The sequence below is a fragment of the Benincasa hispida genome, chromosome 1 (genome assembly GCF_027475165.1).
Source record: "Benincasa hispida cultivar pf3 chromosome 1, pf3_genome.v1.1, whole genome shotgun sequence".
Lineage (NCBI taxonomy): Eukaryota > Viridiplantae > Streptophyta > Magnoliopsida > Cucurbitales > Cucurbitaceae > Benincasa > Benincasa hispida.
In genome coordinates, this window is record NC_143478.1 from 25863794 (window position 1) to 25881582 (window position 17789).

Consider the following 17789-nt stretch of genomic DNA (forward strand, 5'->3'; position numbering starts at 1 on the left):
CTTCATCCCTTTAAGATGAATTCACATAGCCATTTGTTTTTCACAAAATGCATGCATGAATCGACCAAAGAACTAAGCAGCACGAAAATTCATCTGATGTAAGTGTTTTGTTGCTTTTTTTTTTCTCTTTTATAAGAAACAATTTCATTGATTAAATGAAATATCCAAAGATATCTAAAGGTACATGAGGACCCCAATCATAGGGTGTACAAAAAAACCCATTCATAGGGATTGCAAAAGGTGTTTCCAATTTGCAACAAGAAAAACTATGACTGTGTATAGCCTGTAAATCTTTGCACAAAAAAAAAGCATTGTAAATGATGGTATCAAGAATGTCCTTTGTTGTCTTGGCCTTGTCTTGGAAGATTCTAGCATTTCTTTCATCTCATATCTTTCACAAAACAGCACAAATGATGCTTAACCAGAGACATTCTTTGACAACTTTGAAAGGAGTCTAACTAATTAGTAGGTGAAGCCAACTTTATAAGTCATTTGGAAAAGCCACAGACCAGTTGAAGGCAGAAAAAACTTCCATCCATATCCCTCTAGAAAAGGGGCAGCCAAAGAAAACATGCTAAACAGTTTCATTGTTTATTCGACAAAGGCTGCACCAGGAGGGAGATAAGTTGATCCATGGGTAACGTTTCTGTAACCTGTCCATAGTGTTTAGACATGAATTTGTGATTTTCCAAAGGAAGAATTTAACTCTCTTCGGGCAAGGACAACTCCACAATTTTCTGCAAAAGATGGCCGAAGATGAGTGCGGGTTGGACATGAGGGAAGAGTATAAAGACTTTGTATTGAAACCAGTATAGTTGAGTTTCCATGTCCAATGGTCCGTTGGTTCAATTAATCAGTATAAAGACTTTGTATGTGCTTCATTGCTTCAATTAATCAGTTCAAAATGTACTGTTGCCCATGCTTCATTCATGACAATTGGTCATTAGCTAGGTTTGTGGCAGACTTTGAACTGAATCCTTTGTTGGTTCCTATTGTCATAGCAGTAAGTCAGATTTCACACACGTATACGTGTATGAGTACATGTATGTGTATGTGGATGCATGCACTAAGAAGCATGACATTATTTTTTGTAGAGTACCAATATTAGATATTTACACTCTCCGGCATGTGTCCATATACACAATCTCACACGTGAAAATGTTTAACATCTCAACTTTATTTAAGGGCCTGACTTTTGTAAAGGCTAAGAGGTCATAGATTCATTCCATGGTGGTCAGTGGTCACCTACCTAAGATTTAATATCCTACGAGTTTCCTTGAAACCTGAATGTTGTAGCATCAAGCAAGTTGTCCCGTGAGATTAGTCATCAAGCACGTAAACTAGCCCAAACAATCATGAATAGTAAAAAATAAACTGCCCAACATATTGGCAACACATTTAAGGACGCAGTTCTATTGTTTAAAAAGAATTAAATTAAAATAAAATAAAATAATTAGACTCTACTCTAACTTAAAAGTATAAAATGAGGTTAATAAAAAAAATCCACTAAAAGCGGAAACCAAAACTAGATATATTCAAAGATTAAAAGAGAAACGGCACTAGTTTGATTCTATTTTCAAGTTTGTTTGATAAAGATTATCAGATAATGGATATTATTGGTTAGTTCTCACCTTTGCAATGAACTGTATTGACTTTTTGACATCTAAACGTAAATATAAAGTTCGGTCTTTTAATATACAATATTTAAATTTTGTTAAAATACACACATGTATGTATGTGTATGTATGCACGTGTGTATAAAAAGAAACTAGTGAGTCCTAAACATGTCATGTATCCTATTTTTTTAGAAATTACTATGTCGTGTTTGTGTTGAGCCGTATCCATGTGTTAGTCCATGTTTATGCCTTTTAATGCATGTGTGCATGCATAATTTGGAAACAGTTATGTTTTACTTACTCATCAACCCAATAATTGAATGATATGAATCTTGGAATGTGAGAAATTTTATCCCATTCTGGCTCTTCTTGGCGAAGCCTCAGCTCTTGGCAATTGAAACTGTGCAGTTCCTCCAATTTGGCGAGGCATCTCATGGCTTCTGGAAGCTCTCTCAATTTTCTGCAACCCTCAAGGTGCAAACTTTCCAATGAGGTAAGATTTCCTAACCACTCTGGCAGAGATTCAATGCCTTGAAATCCAACAATTTTCAAGTGCTTTAAGCCAGTTAGGTGTTGAAGCTCGTCAGGAAGTGTGCTTTCTGTACTACCAAAGTCTATCATTGCAAGATTTTCAAGAGACTTGAGATGCAAAAGAGGCCTAAAATCAAACCCCTCCATGAATCCTCCAACTGACAAACTTTTCAGGCAAGTGAGGCAGTGAAATCCTTTTGGCAAATTCTTTAAGCCACTAATTGTTAAAGACGAAAGATTATAAAATGCTTTTATATCTGGGGTTGATATGAGGTCAGGGTGGCCAGTAATAGATAATTCATTCACAGAAGTGTATGATTCTAGCTCATGAGATTGTATATTTATCCATCTTGTGTCAAATCCGATCTTGCATTTCAGAATATCAGTGAGCCACTCAATGGTTGGAAAGGATTTCAAGTGAAGGTAATACCAAACCTTAAACTCCTCAAGAGATGAAAGATTACCACGTAGCTCCTCGGGCAAACCACTCAGGTTGCCAGAGTGTATAATGCCAAGTAGCTTAAATGTCTGAAGAGTAATCTGCGAAATTGGATTGTTGACATCATCAATTTCTAATGTCCTGAGAGTTGAGAAGTAATCGGGAGCAATTTCCAATCTAGGACAGTCGAGAATTTTCAACTCTTCAAGGCAAGGAAAAACTGCAACTTCTGATGGCACTGCTGCTTCATCCCAACGTCCTAGATTCTCCATGTCTAAAAGATGAAATCTTTTCAGTTTTGGAAACAAACTTCTCGATTCATATTCATTCCCATAGAATTCCATCCCTATACGTTTTAGATTGTGTAATCCATAAATCTCAAGAACCTTAAGATTGGGCAAATGTCCTAATGTTGGAATTCTACAACATCGGCTGCAATTTTTTAGAGAAATCTTCACCAAATTTTCAACAAAAGTAAGATTTGGTAAAAGTTCTCCCATAAAGGCTTCAATTGTCAAGTATTGAAGATTTCTGTGTGGTTGAAGTCCTTCTAAAACAGAAATGTCATGGTTATCATTAACTTCTCTTTGATCATTCCATACCAGTTTCAATTTGTATACCTTATCTTTTTTCACCAACTCTGCCCCCATGGCTTCCTCCTTATTTCTTACTAATTCAAGATTGTAAAGCTTTAATTTACCTCTGAGATTTCTCAAGTATCCAAGCTCTTCTATATGGGAACCCTTCTTCGTTCCAACAACAAAAAAAGGCATGGACTGAAGATCAACCAACCTACCTAAATATGAAGGCATGTGCCGAGTTGTTGGTCTTTTAACATTCATATAGAAATGTCTCAAGCTGATCAATTTTCTGAATTTCTTGGGGGATTCTCCACAGAAACAACCAAGCCTCAAGGTCTGCAATTTGTAAAGCTTAACAATAGATTTTGGAAGTTTCTTTATCATATTATTTGAAACATCAAGATACCTTAGATGCTTTAACCTTCCAATTGAAGTTGGTAAGTAATGGATTTCACATAGGGACATGTTCAGAACACGCAAATGCTTGAAATTTAAAATCTGCTGGCCAAACACATCTCTATCCAAAAATAGAGAACGCAACTTCTCCATGCTCCTTCTAGGGGGCAAAGTTACATTTTGCTCGTAGCCAATCAAGGATAATTGCCGAATTCGAGGAACATCGTCAACTAGACCAATAAGATCTGATCCCAATGCTTCACATTTTGAGACAGAATAAGCAAGATCATGTAGAAGATGATGCATCTTAAAGTGTGTAATTTTACCATTCTCATCTTTAACAATATCTTGAAATAAGGAACGAGCCAGCAAGATATTGAAGTATTTCTCTCCTATATCTTCCATGGTTTCAGGGCTTACTTTATCAGAAGGTTGAATGAACCCTTCAGCCATCCAAAATTGGATTAGTTGTTCCTTTTCAAAGTTAAAACCCTTGGGAAAATTTGAAAAATAGGCAAAGCATTGTTTCAATGACGGGTTTGGCAGATGATCCACGCTTAATCTCAAAATAGACAAAACATCATTTTCATTTTGAAGTGGATTCATTACAAGGGTTTCCAATGTCGACATTAACCAAGTCTCTGTTCTTTGCGTAAATAGTGCAGCCCCTCCCAAGACTTTTGCAACCAATGGAATGCCTCCAAACTGCTTTGCAAGTTTATTCTTAAAAGTTTCGAATTCTTGAATCAATGTTAGTCCACTTGCAGATACTCTTTCCTTGAATATTGACCAGCATTCATCATCTGATAACTTTTCTAAATGATAAATGGGAAATGTCTCCATGATTTTTCCAGCTTCCTCACTTCTAGTTGTCACAAGAACTCGGTTCCCAATACTATTTGTAATCTTTAGCAGAAGACTCTTCAAATTGTTCCATAGTTTAACATTTTCATTCCACACATCATCCAGCACAAGAAAATACCTTTTCCCTTCCAGCTTCTTTTGTAGCCTTCTAAGTATAGCATCCATACTATCCAAACCACTTGGAACATTCGTTAGAGATTCCAAAATTGCTCTTAAAATCTTCTTGTCATCAAAAGTCGCAGTCACACACACCCAAATAGTTTCATCAAAATGTGCTTTCACAAACTCATGGTTGAAGACTGCTTTTGCCACCGTAGTCTTTCCAAGACCACCCATGCCTACAATAGGAATCACAGTGATCCTTTCATGAGTAGCACTATCAACAACTATATTCACTATTCTTGATATATCAACCCCTCTTCCTACAACTTCAAACTCATCAAGAAATGAGTCAGTCTCAGGAATTTGGCCATTATCAGGCTCTCTATACCCATTCCTCACATCAGGAATAACCCCCACAGCACTCGCCTCCCCTTTGATCTCATTCAAAACTTGGGTGATAGTTCTAATTTTGCGTGCCATTTTAAACCTAAAAACCAAAGAGTTAGAGAACGAGAAGAAATCGCGTACCCTTTTCTTAGAATCTCCATTGACGTCCATTTCCCGCCTAAGATTCTCGTAGGAGAGCTCGTCCAGTACAACTTCAGCATCGAGCGCTAAATCCTGAAGCTTAGCCACCCACATCTTGACCGATTCTCGATCGGATTTTGTTCGATCGACATCGCGAAGAATAGCTTCGACGAGAAGCAGAGAGGTGCGAAGCTTAGAGAGCTCCGGGTTGAAACCCCAGGCCAGATGAATTTGCTCGGTTGTAAGGTGCAATGTCTTCTTGAGAATCTCTTGCACTGCGAATGTCCAGATGAAATCAGCCATTTTTGGAGTTCTTTGGCTCTGAGTAAATGGAAAACTCCGTTTGTGGAGAAGTGCAGTCTCTCCATGGCGAAAGGAGGAAGACGACCCGGAAGGGTTTGAATATTTCAGTCAACTTTGCAGGTCAATAGCTGTTGCGAGCAAAGTCAAGAAAGAAAGGAAATTTGTACAGATAGTTCCTATTCAAGTGCCACTCGAAATTTGGTGGAAAATTTGTATGGCCATGTTTAGGTTTTTTGTAAGCATGGTCACTTTTTAGTTGTCCACTCGAAATTTGATATCACTTTAAAAAACGTTCGAACTTTGTCCTTTTGCTTACATTAATTGTGAATGAAAGTATCGTTTTAACTTCAAACATCGCTCTCTCCTCTCATTCCTCTCGCTCCTTCATCTCGTTCTCCGATTCACGTTGTTTTCCTTCATTTTTTTCCTTGATTTTTTCCCTTCTTTTGAATTCTTCCTCTTGTTTCTTCCTCTCGCTTATTCCTCATCAATTTTTTTTTTTTTTGAGTTTTTTTTCTTTCATTTGAATTCTTCTTCTCACTTCTTCCTCTAGCTTCTTCCTCCCACTTCTTCCTCGTCAATTTTTTAGTTTTTTTCCTTTGAGTTTTTTTCTTCATTTGAATTCTTCATCTCGTTTCTTCCTCTAGCTTCTTTCTCATCAATTTTATAGTTTTTTCTTTGAATTTTTCCTTCATTTGAATTCTCACCCTCGCTTCTTTCTCCCCCATCTTGATCTCGTTTCTCTCTTCCCTTGCTATTTGGTTTAGTTCCAATCTTTGATTAGAGATAAGAGAAGAAGAAGAATAGAATAAGTCAAAAAAAACACAAAGAAGAAGAAGAAAAGAAAGGTTGAAGAAAGAAGAAAAAGGAAAGGCAGGAGAAAGAAGAAGAAGAAATGAGAAGAAGAAGACATGGGTGGAGGAAGAAGAACATGAAAAGATAAAAAGAAGAAGAAAAGAACTGGAAAACGAAGAAGGAAGAAGAAGGAAGAAGTCTATTAGAGGTTAAAATGGTAATTTTCATGAATGGATGATATAAGCAAAAAGTCATTTTTCAAAAAAAAATTTCGAAAGTGAGGTCAAATTTCATTGGGTCTAATATTTTGGGCATTTATCCCAATTTTTCCCTATTTAGGGGTTCACTCGAAATTTGGTCTTACTTTAAAAATCGCTCGAAATTTGGTCTTCTACTTACGTCAATCGCGTGTGAAAGTACCGTTTTAACTCCAAAACGCACGCGAGGCTAGATGTAACCCAAATTTCTCCCTCTTTCCTCTCGTTCCTGTCACCCCTTCATCTCGTTCTTCAATTCACGTTGCTCTCCTTCATTTTTTTTCTTGATTTTTCCCTTCTTTTGAATTCTTCCTCTCACTTTTTCCTTTTGCTTCTTCATCTCGCTTCTTCCTCCCCTTTCTTTCTTCTGCTTCTTCCTCTCGTTTCTTCCTCTAGTTTCTTTCTCGTCAATTTTGTAGTTTCTTTCTTTGACTTTTTTCCTTCATTTGAATTCTTACTTTGGCTTCTTCCTCTCGTTTCTTGGTCTTACTGTCGTTTCCTCCTCTCGTTTTGATTCAAGCTCTAACTTACATTTTTTATTCAAGAAGAAGAAGAAGACATCGACATAAATAGAAGAAATCACCAAAAAAGGAGGAAAAGTGAAGAAAATAGGGTGGGAAGGAAATCTCATCGAAAAAATGAAAAAAAAATGATATTAACATAAATCACCAGAAAAGAAAAAAGGGAAATCCTAAAAAACAAAGGGCATCATAAATAAAAAAAAAATCACCGAAAAAGAAAAAAGAAAGAAAGGCAGAAAAAAATGAAAAAGAAGAAGGAAAGAAAAAAAATTGCAAAAGAGAGAAGGAAGAAGGAATAAGGGTTAAAGTGTAAATTCATAGAGTGATGACATCAATAGAAGGACAAAAATCGAGTAAATTAAAAAGTGAGACCAAATTTAAAGATGGCCCCTAAATAGGGTCATTGATACCAATTTCTCAAATTTGACCCCACTTTTACAAACAAATGAAATTTATGTCATCATGCTGTAAATTTACCACTTTAACCCTTCTTTCTTCTTCCTCTTTCTTCTTTTTTTTTTCCTGATTTCTTTTATTTTACGTTGCCCTCTAGACGATTTCCCCTTTTTTCTTCTTCGGCAATTTCTGTTTATGTCGCCCTCTTTTTTCTCTCTCTCTCTTTATTCTTCGTTTTACAATTTTTTTCCGAAGAAAAAAAGTTGCAGATGTGTCTGATGAAGAACAAGATGAAGGAGAGAGGAGCGGAGCAGGGAGCGGGAGTGAGGAGCGGCAATAGGGAGCGAGAGCGAGAAAATGAGAGGAAGAATCTGAAGAAGCGAGAGCAAGAACGAGGAGCAGGAGCGAGGAGTGAGGAGTTAGAAACAGGCTCTCGCATGCATTTTGAGGTCAAATAGGTACTTTCACATGTGGATGACGTCAACAGAAGGCCAAATTTCAAGTGTTTTTTAAATTCAGACCAAATTTCTAGTTAGGGATCATCCATACAAATTCCCCAAGAAAGAAGATACAAATAGTGACTGAGGAGAACCATGGGGAAATTTACACCTCTTTTCTTTTATACTAGTAATGAATCACACACGTGTTTAAAAATATGAACTAACATCTTTATTGTTCCAACATCTCTAAGTGAACAACTAAATTTTATAAACCTCTTTTATATGGATCTCATCCATATATACATTTGATGTGAAACTACCGACACAAAAACAATCAATTGATACTTAAATTCGATGAGTCGTGTGACAAAGAAGATTGAATAGTATCAGTGGACACCTATTCATGAATAGTCATATTTTTATACATGGATCATATTTATACATGAATGGATACATGATTCAATATGTGTAACCATTTGTACCCAATGAGTTATGTCCTATCGACATAAGATTATAACTCTATTCTCTAACATCGCTCAAACACCAAATGATGAGTTGTGCCCTAAAAATGGAACAACAAAGTAGTCATTTACTAAAAATACACGGGCAAAAAGGGAAGGCCAAAATTCTCTCTTATTTTCCTTTTTAATATAGTGTAGATGCAGATAGATTTTTTTAAATAGGTCGTCCATCAATTCTAATCCTCTATTTTTTTTTTCTTCTTCTTAGATTCCAATCCTCTATTTTATTAATTCAATGTAAGAATTGATATATTGACCATTTTCAAATTAATTATCATAAAATGTCTAAATTTATTCACTTTTGATCATTTAAAAGTTTGATTGAATATGCTATTTTTAAACTAAATTTGAAGGGAAGGGTAAATTGATATGCTTAAGAAAGTTCATAGCCTAAATTAATACAATTATTACTTCAATTTTTAATTGATACAATCCAAATTTTAAATCTATAAATTTATATTTTCCTAAAAACAATATTGAATTGCAAATATGGTCTTTATGGTTTGAAGAAAGTTAGAATTTAGTCTTATGGTATTAAAAATTAGAATTTGGTCTCTATAGTTTGATAAAATCTCATAAATAGGGGACTAAATAATATAATTTTATCAAATCATAGAGATTAAATTTTATTATAAGTAGCCAAAGTGAACTTGATTTTGCAGCATTGGCAAGCACTCCATCCCAATAGATCGGAGGTTCAATCTCATATGTTGAAGGAGAATAATATTTTACTTGCTCTCTTATTTTCTTTCTTTTTAAATTCAAATATCATTATTATCTCTTATTAATGTCAAATTTTGGACAGGGATGAATGCACCTGACATTCACGTGACACCAGTAGTTAATTAATTTGAAGAGGGAGAAGAACGTGGACTACAAAACAGAAAACATGCACACCAATGTAGTGCTTGCTACACACACTCTGATACTTAAGTCAGAGAGTGAAAGAGTGTGAAAGCTAGAGAATTTGAGAGTAGGACTGAAGTTACCTCATATGAAGTTATAATGATATATTTATAGAGAAAGTTGACCTATGGTGTTCTCCAAGATTTTCGAGTTGCCTTAGAATAATTAGATAAGCGTCTGGGTCAAGGAGTGTCCCCAGTATTTGACTAGGGTCGGCCTCCGGCCCGAAGCTGAGCGTCTTCCTGAGGCTATATCTTTGACATAAAATGCTAACATGCGTAAAACATTCCCCCTTAGGCATTTGGAAAGGGCTAGCTTCAGTGAGGTAGAGGTCGCTAACCTGACACAAGCCAACTCCCTTTTCCTAGGCCTATTTTAGTTTTTAGTTGACACTTTTGATCTGTATCACGCTTCTTCTTAACCTTATTGTTTCTAAATGTTAATTATACCCTTCGATCCAAAATCATTCCTAACATCTCTCAATTTGAAGTATCCCTTCCCATGTACTCCTTTGTAGGAGCGAACCCGGGTTGGCAACTAAATAATTTGATTGATACAACTATAAAACCTTCTTTGAAAAAAATAAAGCAACCAAATAGTTTTCTGGTAAAAGGTTTCTCATTTGGCTTTTGTTGGTTAAAAAAACATAATTAAATGAAGACCGTTTCCTTATTTGTTTTTGTTATTTTTTAAAATTAAAATCTAATCAGATGGAGGACTTTATTGTAAATGGGTTAGCTTTCTGTGATATTTTTCACTATTGAAGGCCATTTGTGAAAATAATGGTAAAATTAGACAAATTTGAAAATATGGTTCATTAAGCCTATCTATATGGTTATACCTTAGAAAAACTTGGGCCTAGCCCCAACAAGCTTTAAGCCCACTTAATGTGGCCCAACCCAAAGCCCACCTAGGGTAGCATAGGCAGGCAATTAGTCTTGTCAAAAAATTGATTCTTCATTTGACAACTCAAACTAAGTAGTTCTATTCTACATTTGAAAGAACAAGCTTTGCAACTACTTTTATGAGATTATAATAAATTCTCTCTTGTCCCACATCTAAAAGCAACGTCTAGTGAGAGTGTTTTTGGGAAGTAAGATTTAAGCTTAAAAAGAATTATGTATCAAACCTTCTATAATTGGAAATTAGCCAAAGAGAAAAATATCCACTATTTTTTCCGATCATTCATTTACTTTAAATAGGAGCTCGTCCATTTTAAATAAGATAATTAATATCTGTGAAAATAAAAGAAGCAAGTTTTTGTTTCTTCTTTCAAAATAGATGGATGATGTGAACGGTTAACTTCAAAAAATTGGTATTATTTAAGTCTTACAAATGAATTATATGTTCTATTAACATAAAGTATTGAATTAGGCTTTCTTATTGTAATATCACTCCTCATGATACATTAATAGAAAGCCAAAAACATGGTATCACAAAATGGAATTATTTCTATCTTAAAGAAATGGAATTATTTCTTTTTGTGAATGGTAAATGAGGGGTTGTCTTTTCTTATTATTGTTGTTGTAAGTTTGGATCTAAATAATTCAACCCTTTTACGCCGATAAATATGAACTTTGATGGTAATTAAACTTGTACATATATAGCTCAACAAGTAACTTCAACCTATACATTGTTCAATTAGTGAAGACACACATTCTCGACCAAGAGAGATTAGAGGATTTGTATTGGAACTACGACAAAAGCCCTAGATTTGTTAAATAAAAAAAATATCACGAGTATAAATAAGTGACAAACAATATATTCATAGTCATGAAATCTTCTAGATGAAACAAAAAGCAAAGTCATGAAGGCTAGTGTCTGACAAACAGATGAATCTAATATATAACAACACAAGTTATGCACAACATCGTAACAATATGGATGACAAGAAAGCAAACTTAGAAACAAACATGGTAAACTAGTTTGGTGCAATATCATTTATGTTTGGGGGGGGCTATGTGTTCAGTGGAAATAAAGTTCATTATATAAAGAGTTTAGTAATTACAATGAAGTACTTATTTGATAGATTCCTTCTTCATTAACTCACATACAACTTACTCTTCAATTTCAACTTAGGTTCCCCTTAGGATCCCCTCACTTCCACTCATAAGCTTCTATTGAGATCCCCTCAAAAGTCTTCATTCATCCTGAGTTCTTCGATTGAGATCCCTTCAATATAACATACATAGGCTCCCCCTAAGTGTGAGATTCATTCATTTCCATAAACAAGCTTTCCAAGCTTTGATTGAGCTCTCCTCAATACAACATTAAAATTTTGTCTCGAATTCTCACTTTCTCCCTATGTAATTTGCTACACTCATAACAATCCAACCAAGTCTAATTGACTACTTAAACAAACCCACAATAGGGTAATACAAAGCTTTTAATCACAATACTTAAGGCTTAAATAATCCCTAAGCTTAATACTCTCAATGTACATATTTTTCTAATAAAGGGGTTAACCCTAAAATTAAACTAAATCATAATATATATGGCACAACCTTGAGAAGATCTTCAAGGAAGGAGAAAATATTCTCTACAAAAAAAAGTAAACCAACAACACATATCAACAAATAAGAAAAAAAATATTTTGCTAGAAATGTGCTCGTCACGGAACAGTATACTTGACATCATACATAACATACTGCAATATAATACCAGTCACGGAACGTTTTGTTTAACTTCATACACGACATGTGGCAGAATATGTTATTGGAGTTTTACTTGTAATAAAATCGATTAATCATACTGCATTAACAGTGTCCATAGTGGACAATATCATAACAAGTAGTATTAAAGTCAAACCCTTGATTTATCCATGTCGGTAGAATTCTCAAGTGTCAAATAAAAAAGTGATCGTGATTTTTGAAAAATGTAGTCATTGTGTGATATGTGGTTGAGCTCTCATCGAATAAATAGTGTACTCTATAAAAGTTAGGTAACCTACTCAAACTGAAAGTTTAAAATATACCATTATTGTAAATGTTTATCCATTTCTATAATTCATGGTAATTTTTGCCATGGTTATTAAAAAAATCAATCAATAATTATGGAATATTAAATTATATATAAAAGAAAAATCTTGATAACACCCATTTGAGTTCACAACTTCACATAAAGACTACCCTCTATACATCTATTAAATATCTAAAAAAGATTAACACTTTTCTTTTATTAATACTAAAATGCATAAATAATAAACAATAACCCTACACATCTCCAAACTTTAATAAGGACATTGCTTTGCTTTTAAAAAGGAAAAAAGAAAATACTTTTTTCTTTAAAAAATCCATTTATTGGACTTTTTGTACAAAATAGAAAAAGTTGTTATTTTTAGTTTAAAACTTTAAGGTCACAACCCAAAAACATCGCTGTCAGGTGGTGTCTTGTTTGGTGAGATTTGTCAAAGTTTTAATAAGAATCATGAATAAAGTAATGATAAAATAATAATAATAGAAAAGCACTTTTAAGTTTAGATAATGCAAATACATAAATTAATTAATAGCAATGTTTTTGTCCCCTGGTGGGGACCTTTGACACCTCACAGCCGCATGTGATTTGACGGAACCGTAAAGTTTCCAACTAAATCCATAAATCGTGCTTCTCATTTTTATATAAATATTCATGTATTTTTTTTTTTAAGAAAATATTTCTTTATTAAATCTCATGGGCATCAATTACAGCTAGGGAACAAGCCCAATTCGGAAATTCATTACCCCATAGTCCATAAATTCTAAAGATAATTGGAATATGAAGGCACGATTTAGATTTCGTTTAGAAAAATGTCAAACTAGAAAATAATAAGATTTTTGATAAATTATGTATAGATCACTTGTGGGATATCTTCTGAATTCTTGTTTTACCCTTAATGAGATCGCTAGTTTTGTGGTTCGTGTTCTACACTCTAATTGTTGGAGTTGAAGTAAGGATGTAGTTATGAGTATAGTGTAATTATTGAGTTATTAGATTTCAAACGTGTTGCTTAAAAGAAAAACTAAATGAATGAAACTCTAGATTGTAAAACCGTGAGTTATCAAATTTCCATTCAAATATATAATTCTTTTGATTTTTCTCCTTAAATATCTGTTTGGTATCTATCTTTTCTCTACATATTTGATTTTATCTAACTACATTTCAAGTTATTTAATTATTTGCCACAAGGTTCAATTTTATCTAAATCTTTTTTCATATATTTATATATTTATCTATTTTCATCTTTTTTCTAGTCATTCGTTTACCTTCTTATCATGTTTTATAATTTTTTTCATTTGTTTATTGATATTGTTATTAGATTCAATTTTTTCATCTCTTTTTATAGTGTTTAGTGTATATTTTTATCTCATTTTATCTCATATTATATTATTATATTATTATACAATTTTTAACGTTTTGAAATACATTTTTAGTTATTTTACATTTCGTTATCTAAATGTCATACGTTTGATAATAACACATAAGTAATATTGAATTTACACATTTGTATTTTCTTCTTCTTAATTTCAATTTTTTTCATCCTCATCTTTTGATTTATTGAAAAATTCTACCAATCGATCCATTGATTTTCCTCTTTTTCTCTTCTTTTGTTCTTGTATGAAGATTTAATCTTTTTCTACTTTATTATTATAATAAGCTTTCTTCATTTGTTGACAAAAGAAGATGAAATCTTCTTCATCGGAGAGAATTAAAGTTAGACACTATAATAAATTAGAACTTCCACAGCTGCAATGGACACCGTAGAATCGGAGTCATGGTTTTTGTGTGGTAGTTGACTGCTCTCTAATATATTTATGAATCTTGCAAATACACTATTTTTGTAGAGTAATTCCGTATAAATAGGTCATTCTCTCAAACCTTCTAAGCACATTATTATCAAATTTGGTTTATCTAACTCATTTTCAATTAGTTTAGCTTTTTGCTATCAGATTTGGTTTTATCTACATTTTTTTTTCATTAGTTTAAACATATTGCTATCGGATTCAAAATGTAATATGAAGTTAAACGTATTTCAAGTTTGCATTAGGTGGGCTCTGGAAATTAACTAATATACATTACACATACATTGTAAATGTATCATGGAGCTATGAGTTAACTAATCTACATTTACACATACAGCTTAATCGTAATATGAAAGTATACGATTTTAACTATCATTTTTAGAGTTTCATGATTTAAATTAGAGATTCTTCTTGATTTTTCTCGAACAATATCTATTTCAGTCTATCTTTTATTATCATATTCTATTTTATCTTATTCTTTTTTATTTGTTTATAAATTTTGTTATCATATTCGTATAATTTTTTATTCATATAATTTTTTTGTTTATATTATTATTATTTATATAGTTTATACTTTTTAAAATATAATCTAATGATATAACAATATGTCATTGGTATATAAAACATATTTATATCTAATTTCCTCTAAAATAATGCATCTCATACATTTAGCCAATTATATCATATATAATTAACCAGTTCAATTATATCATATATAATCGAACTTCCTCTTGTCAATTTGAACATTTCAAATTAACCCAAACACTGGTTCTTGACTTTATCCAAGCTACCCAGGAGACCTAATGGACCCGTGGCTCGAAGCTCCGTGAATAGCTGACTAAACTCTTTAACCACGAGATCCATCATCTGTTACCTGTTAGGCATTCCACTAAAGACCAATAACCGAACTCTTCTTACCACAGATATATTTCTGTGTCCATCGGATATAACCAATCATGAGTACGATGACTCTTCACAGATGCTCGTAAGTATAGTTGGGCCAAATTACCATTTTGTCCCTATAGTTACATCTCACTCCTTAAGTACCATTGATTCCTCTAATGAACAATACAACATAATCCAACTATGTGTAAACACCTCTCGGGCCAAGAGAAGGTATGTGGCGCCACATCATTCAAGTCCCAGAATTAGCCCTTAAGGGAGTTATTTATCCACTTACCCCTGCCTCAGGGAATGAGTGAATTCCATCTTGTGTAGCCGAGTTCCCAGCTCCCAAATCAGACGAATCCCCAAAATGGTAGGTTTGAATCGACGACCTGGCCACTTGCACCCATACAAATCAAAGGACCGCCCTTAATGGCAAGAGTCCCCAACTCACTCAGGATTGAGATCATGTTACCTATGGTCATCCTAGTGAAGTGAAGTCTCTGTCATGAACGGTGTTATATAACGAGATGTTAACACTTCGTAGTCAGGTCTTATATAAACTCTTTGTATAGGATGCCCCTGCTCGCATGTCCCTAACACGAATGATCAGGATCAAACCATCTGTGACAAGTCACAACACTTGTGACCATTCCAGAAAGCGGGTCGCATCCGTAGCGCTACCAAGATAAAGTTTTCTTCCTATATCCATATACTACAGACCATTTTGGTTATCACTCAAGGCATGATCCACTTGTATGTCACCACATATATGCTTGAGTCACATACAGATAACTAGAGATTTTTATGTTTATTGGTTTGTGATAAAGCAAATAAAACAAGTAAGTGAGCAAAATACAAGATGTGAAGTAAATATCATATATTAACAACACAAGCATTCGTACAAACTGTTTACAAACTACAGGATACGAGACTTTAGGGCATCAACCCCAACAACTTTAAGATAAGATCAAGAGATAGAATATACATATCTTTGAAGACTCATTCTTCAAACTCCCTTGATCAGTCACAAAGACAGCAATATACGAATGCTTGAACACAATGACTACAATACAACACGATCAACAACGAACACCACATGAACAACACGAACAGCCAAAAGTCACGAACCCAACAAATGACCTCCAGAACCTCAAACTCAGTCGAATTGAGTGAGGATACCACCACAATGGTTACCTTGTGCTCTGTATGGACTTGATTAGAGAAAAAAACTAGAGGAATAACAATCGTGTAAACGATTGAGCAAGTGGGAGATGACACAGTCTATCGTATAGACGAATGCTCAATCGTGTAGAAGATAGCAGCCTATCGTATAGACAATGCCCTGCGATCGTTTAGCTACGACCAGCTGAGTGAACTATCGTATAATGACACTCCACGATCGTTTAGTGTCTCTACTAGCTATTGTTTAGTGAAACGATTTCACTTGATAGCATTCTGTGAGTTTCTTTCTGAAAGTAACAATTCTTCTAAATTTAGGAAAACCTTTTTTCTTTTATCTCACGGTTACCATAAAACCATTAATCACCTCCCACTCAATTGGTTATTAGAGAAAAAGATATAATTATCCAATAATTAATATTATTATAAATATATATGATAACCAACTTACCATATTATATTTATAACTTATAGTTTTAATATTTCATCTCATGAAACAAACCATAGTTCTTTTTCTATTTTATGGTACTTAATGTAAATCATATTTACATTAATCCTTCACTTGATGTATCTCATACATCACACCGATTATATCATATATAATCGAATTTTCTCTTGTCAATTTGAACATTTCGAATCAACACCAAGAACTGATTTTCAACTTGAATCCATTGAGCTACCAAGGGGACCTTATGGACCTGTAACTTGAAGCTCCAACGGTACGCGAATAACTGACTAAACTCTTTAGTCACGGGATCCACCATTCGTTAACTATCGGGCACTCCACGAAAGATCGACAGTTGCACTCTCCTCACTTCAGATATATTTTATGTCCATATCAACCAATCAACTGTGCGATAACCCTTCATAGATCACTCGTAAGTACAGCTGGGCCAGTTAACTGTTTTGCCCCTGTAGTTACATCTAACTCCTTAAGTACCATTGATCCCTCTAATGAACATAAATCATAATCCTACTATGACTGAGTCCTCTCTTCCAAAGAGAGGTTGTGACCACTAGTTCAAGACCCGAAATCAGCCCTTAAGAGAGCCATCTTTCTACTTACCCTGCTTCAGGGAAGAAGTGAATTTCATCTTATGTAACTTAGTTCCCAGCTCCCAAATCAGACAAATCCCCAAAAAGGTAGGCTTGTTGAGTTGGCAATCTGGGTACTCTCACCCATACTAATCAAAGGATCACTCTCAAAGGCAGGAGTTCCCAAAACACTCAGGATTAAAGTCATGTCACCTATGGTCGTTTAGGTAAGATGTAAGTCTCAAGTATCAACGGCGTTATATAAAGAGACGAATCATCCCGTGGTCCGGTCTTAACAAACTCTTTGTATAGGACACCCCCACTCGCATGTCTTCACATGAATGGTCAGAATCAACCATCTGTAGTAGTTCACAACATTTGTAAAGGTTTACAAAACGGGCCATATCTGTAGTAGTTCACAACATTTGTATATCTCATATACATGCTTAAGTTTTCATATAATAACCATGGAGCTTTGTTTATTGGATATGAGTAAATGCAAAATAAAATAACTCTTATTTTATTCATAACAATATGTATAGTTTACAAACTACGAGACTTTGGGAGAATTAGGACATCAATCCCAACATAACCCATATACACGAACTGGAGAGAAAGAGGGGAGAGGGAGTTAAAACTCCCTCTCAAATAACATTAGTTCAAAATTAAATAAATTAAATTAAATTAAATTATTTAATATATATATTCATATG

At 34.0% G+C, this 17789-nt stretch overlaps 1 protein-coding gene across 2 annotated transcripts; it reads right to left on the minus strand.

Annotated features, from left to right (window-relative positions):
- Nucleotides 1-94: 94 nt before the first annotated feature.
- Nucleotides 95-5706, minus strand: LOC120081722 (putative disease resistance protein RGA3). 2 transcript variants are annotated; one of them, XM_039036832.2, is made up of 3 exons: nt 5058-5495; nt 1918-4765; nt 95-989 (listed from the first exon to the last, which is right to left on the minus strand). In XM_039036832.2, the coding sequence occupies exons 2-3, from the start codon at nt 4761-4763 to the stop codon at nt 944-946; spliced, it is 2892 nt and encodes a 963-aa protein (XP_038892760.2). In that variant the 5' UTR covers nt 4764-4765; nt 5058-5495; the 3' UTR covers nt 95-943. The 2 variants fall into 2 exon arrangements, with proteins under 2 accessions (XP_038892760.2, XP_038892752.2); XM_039036824.2 differs by having other exon boundaries at nt 1918-5706.
- Between the last annotated feature and the right edge of the window lie 12083 nt (nt 5707-17789).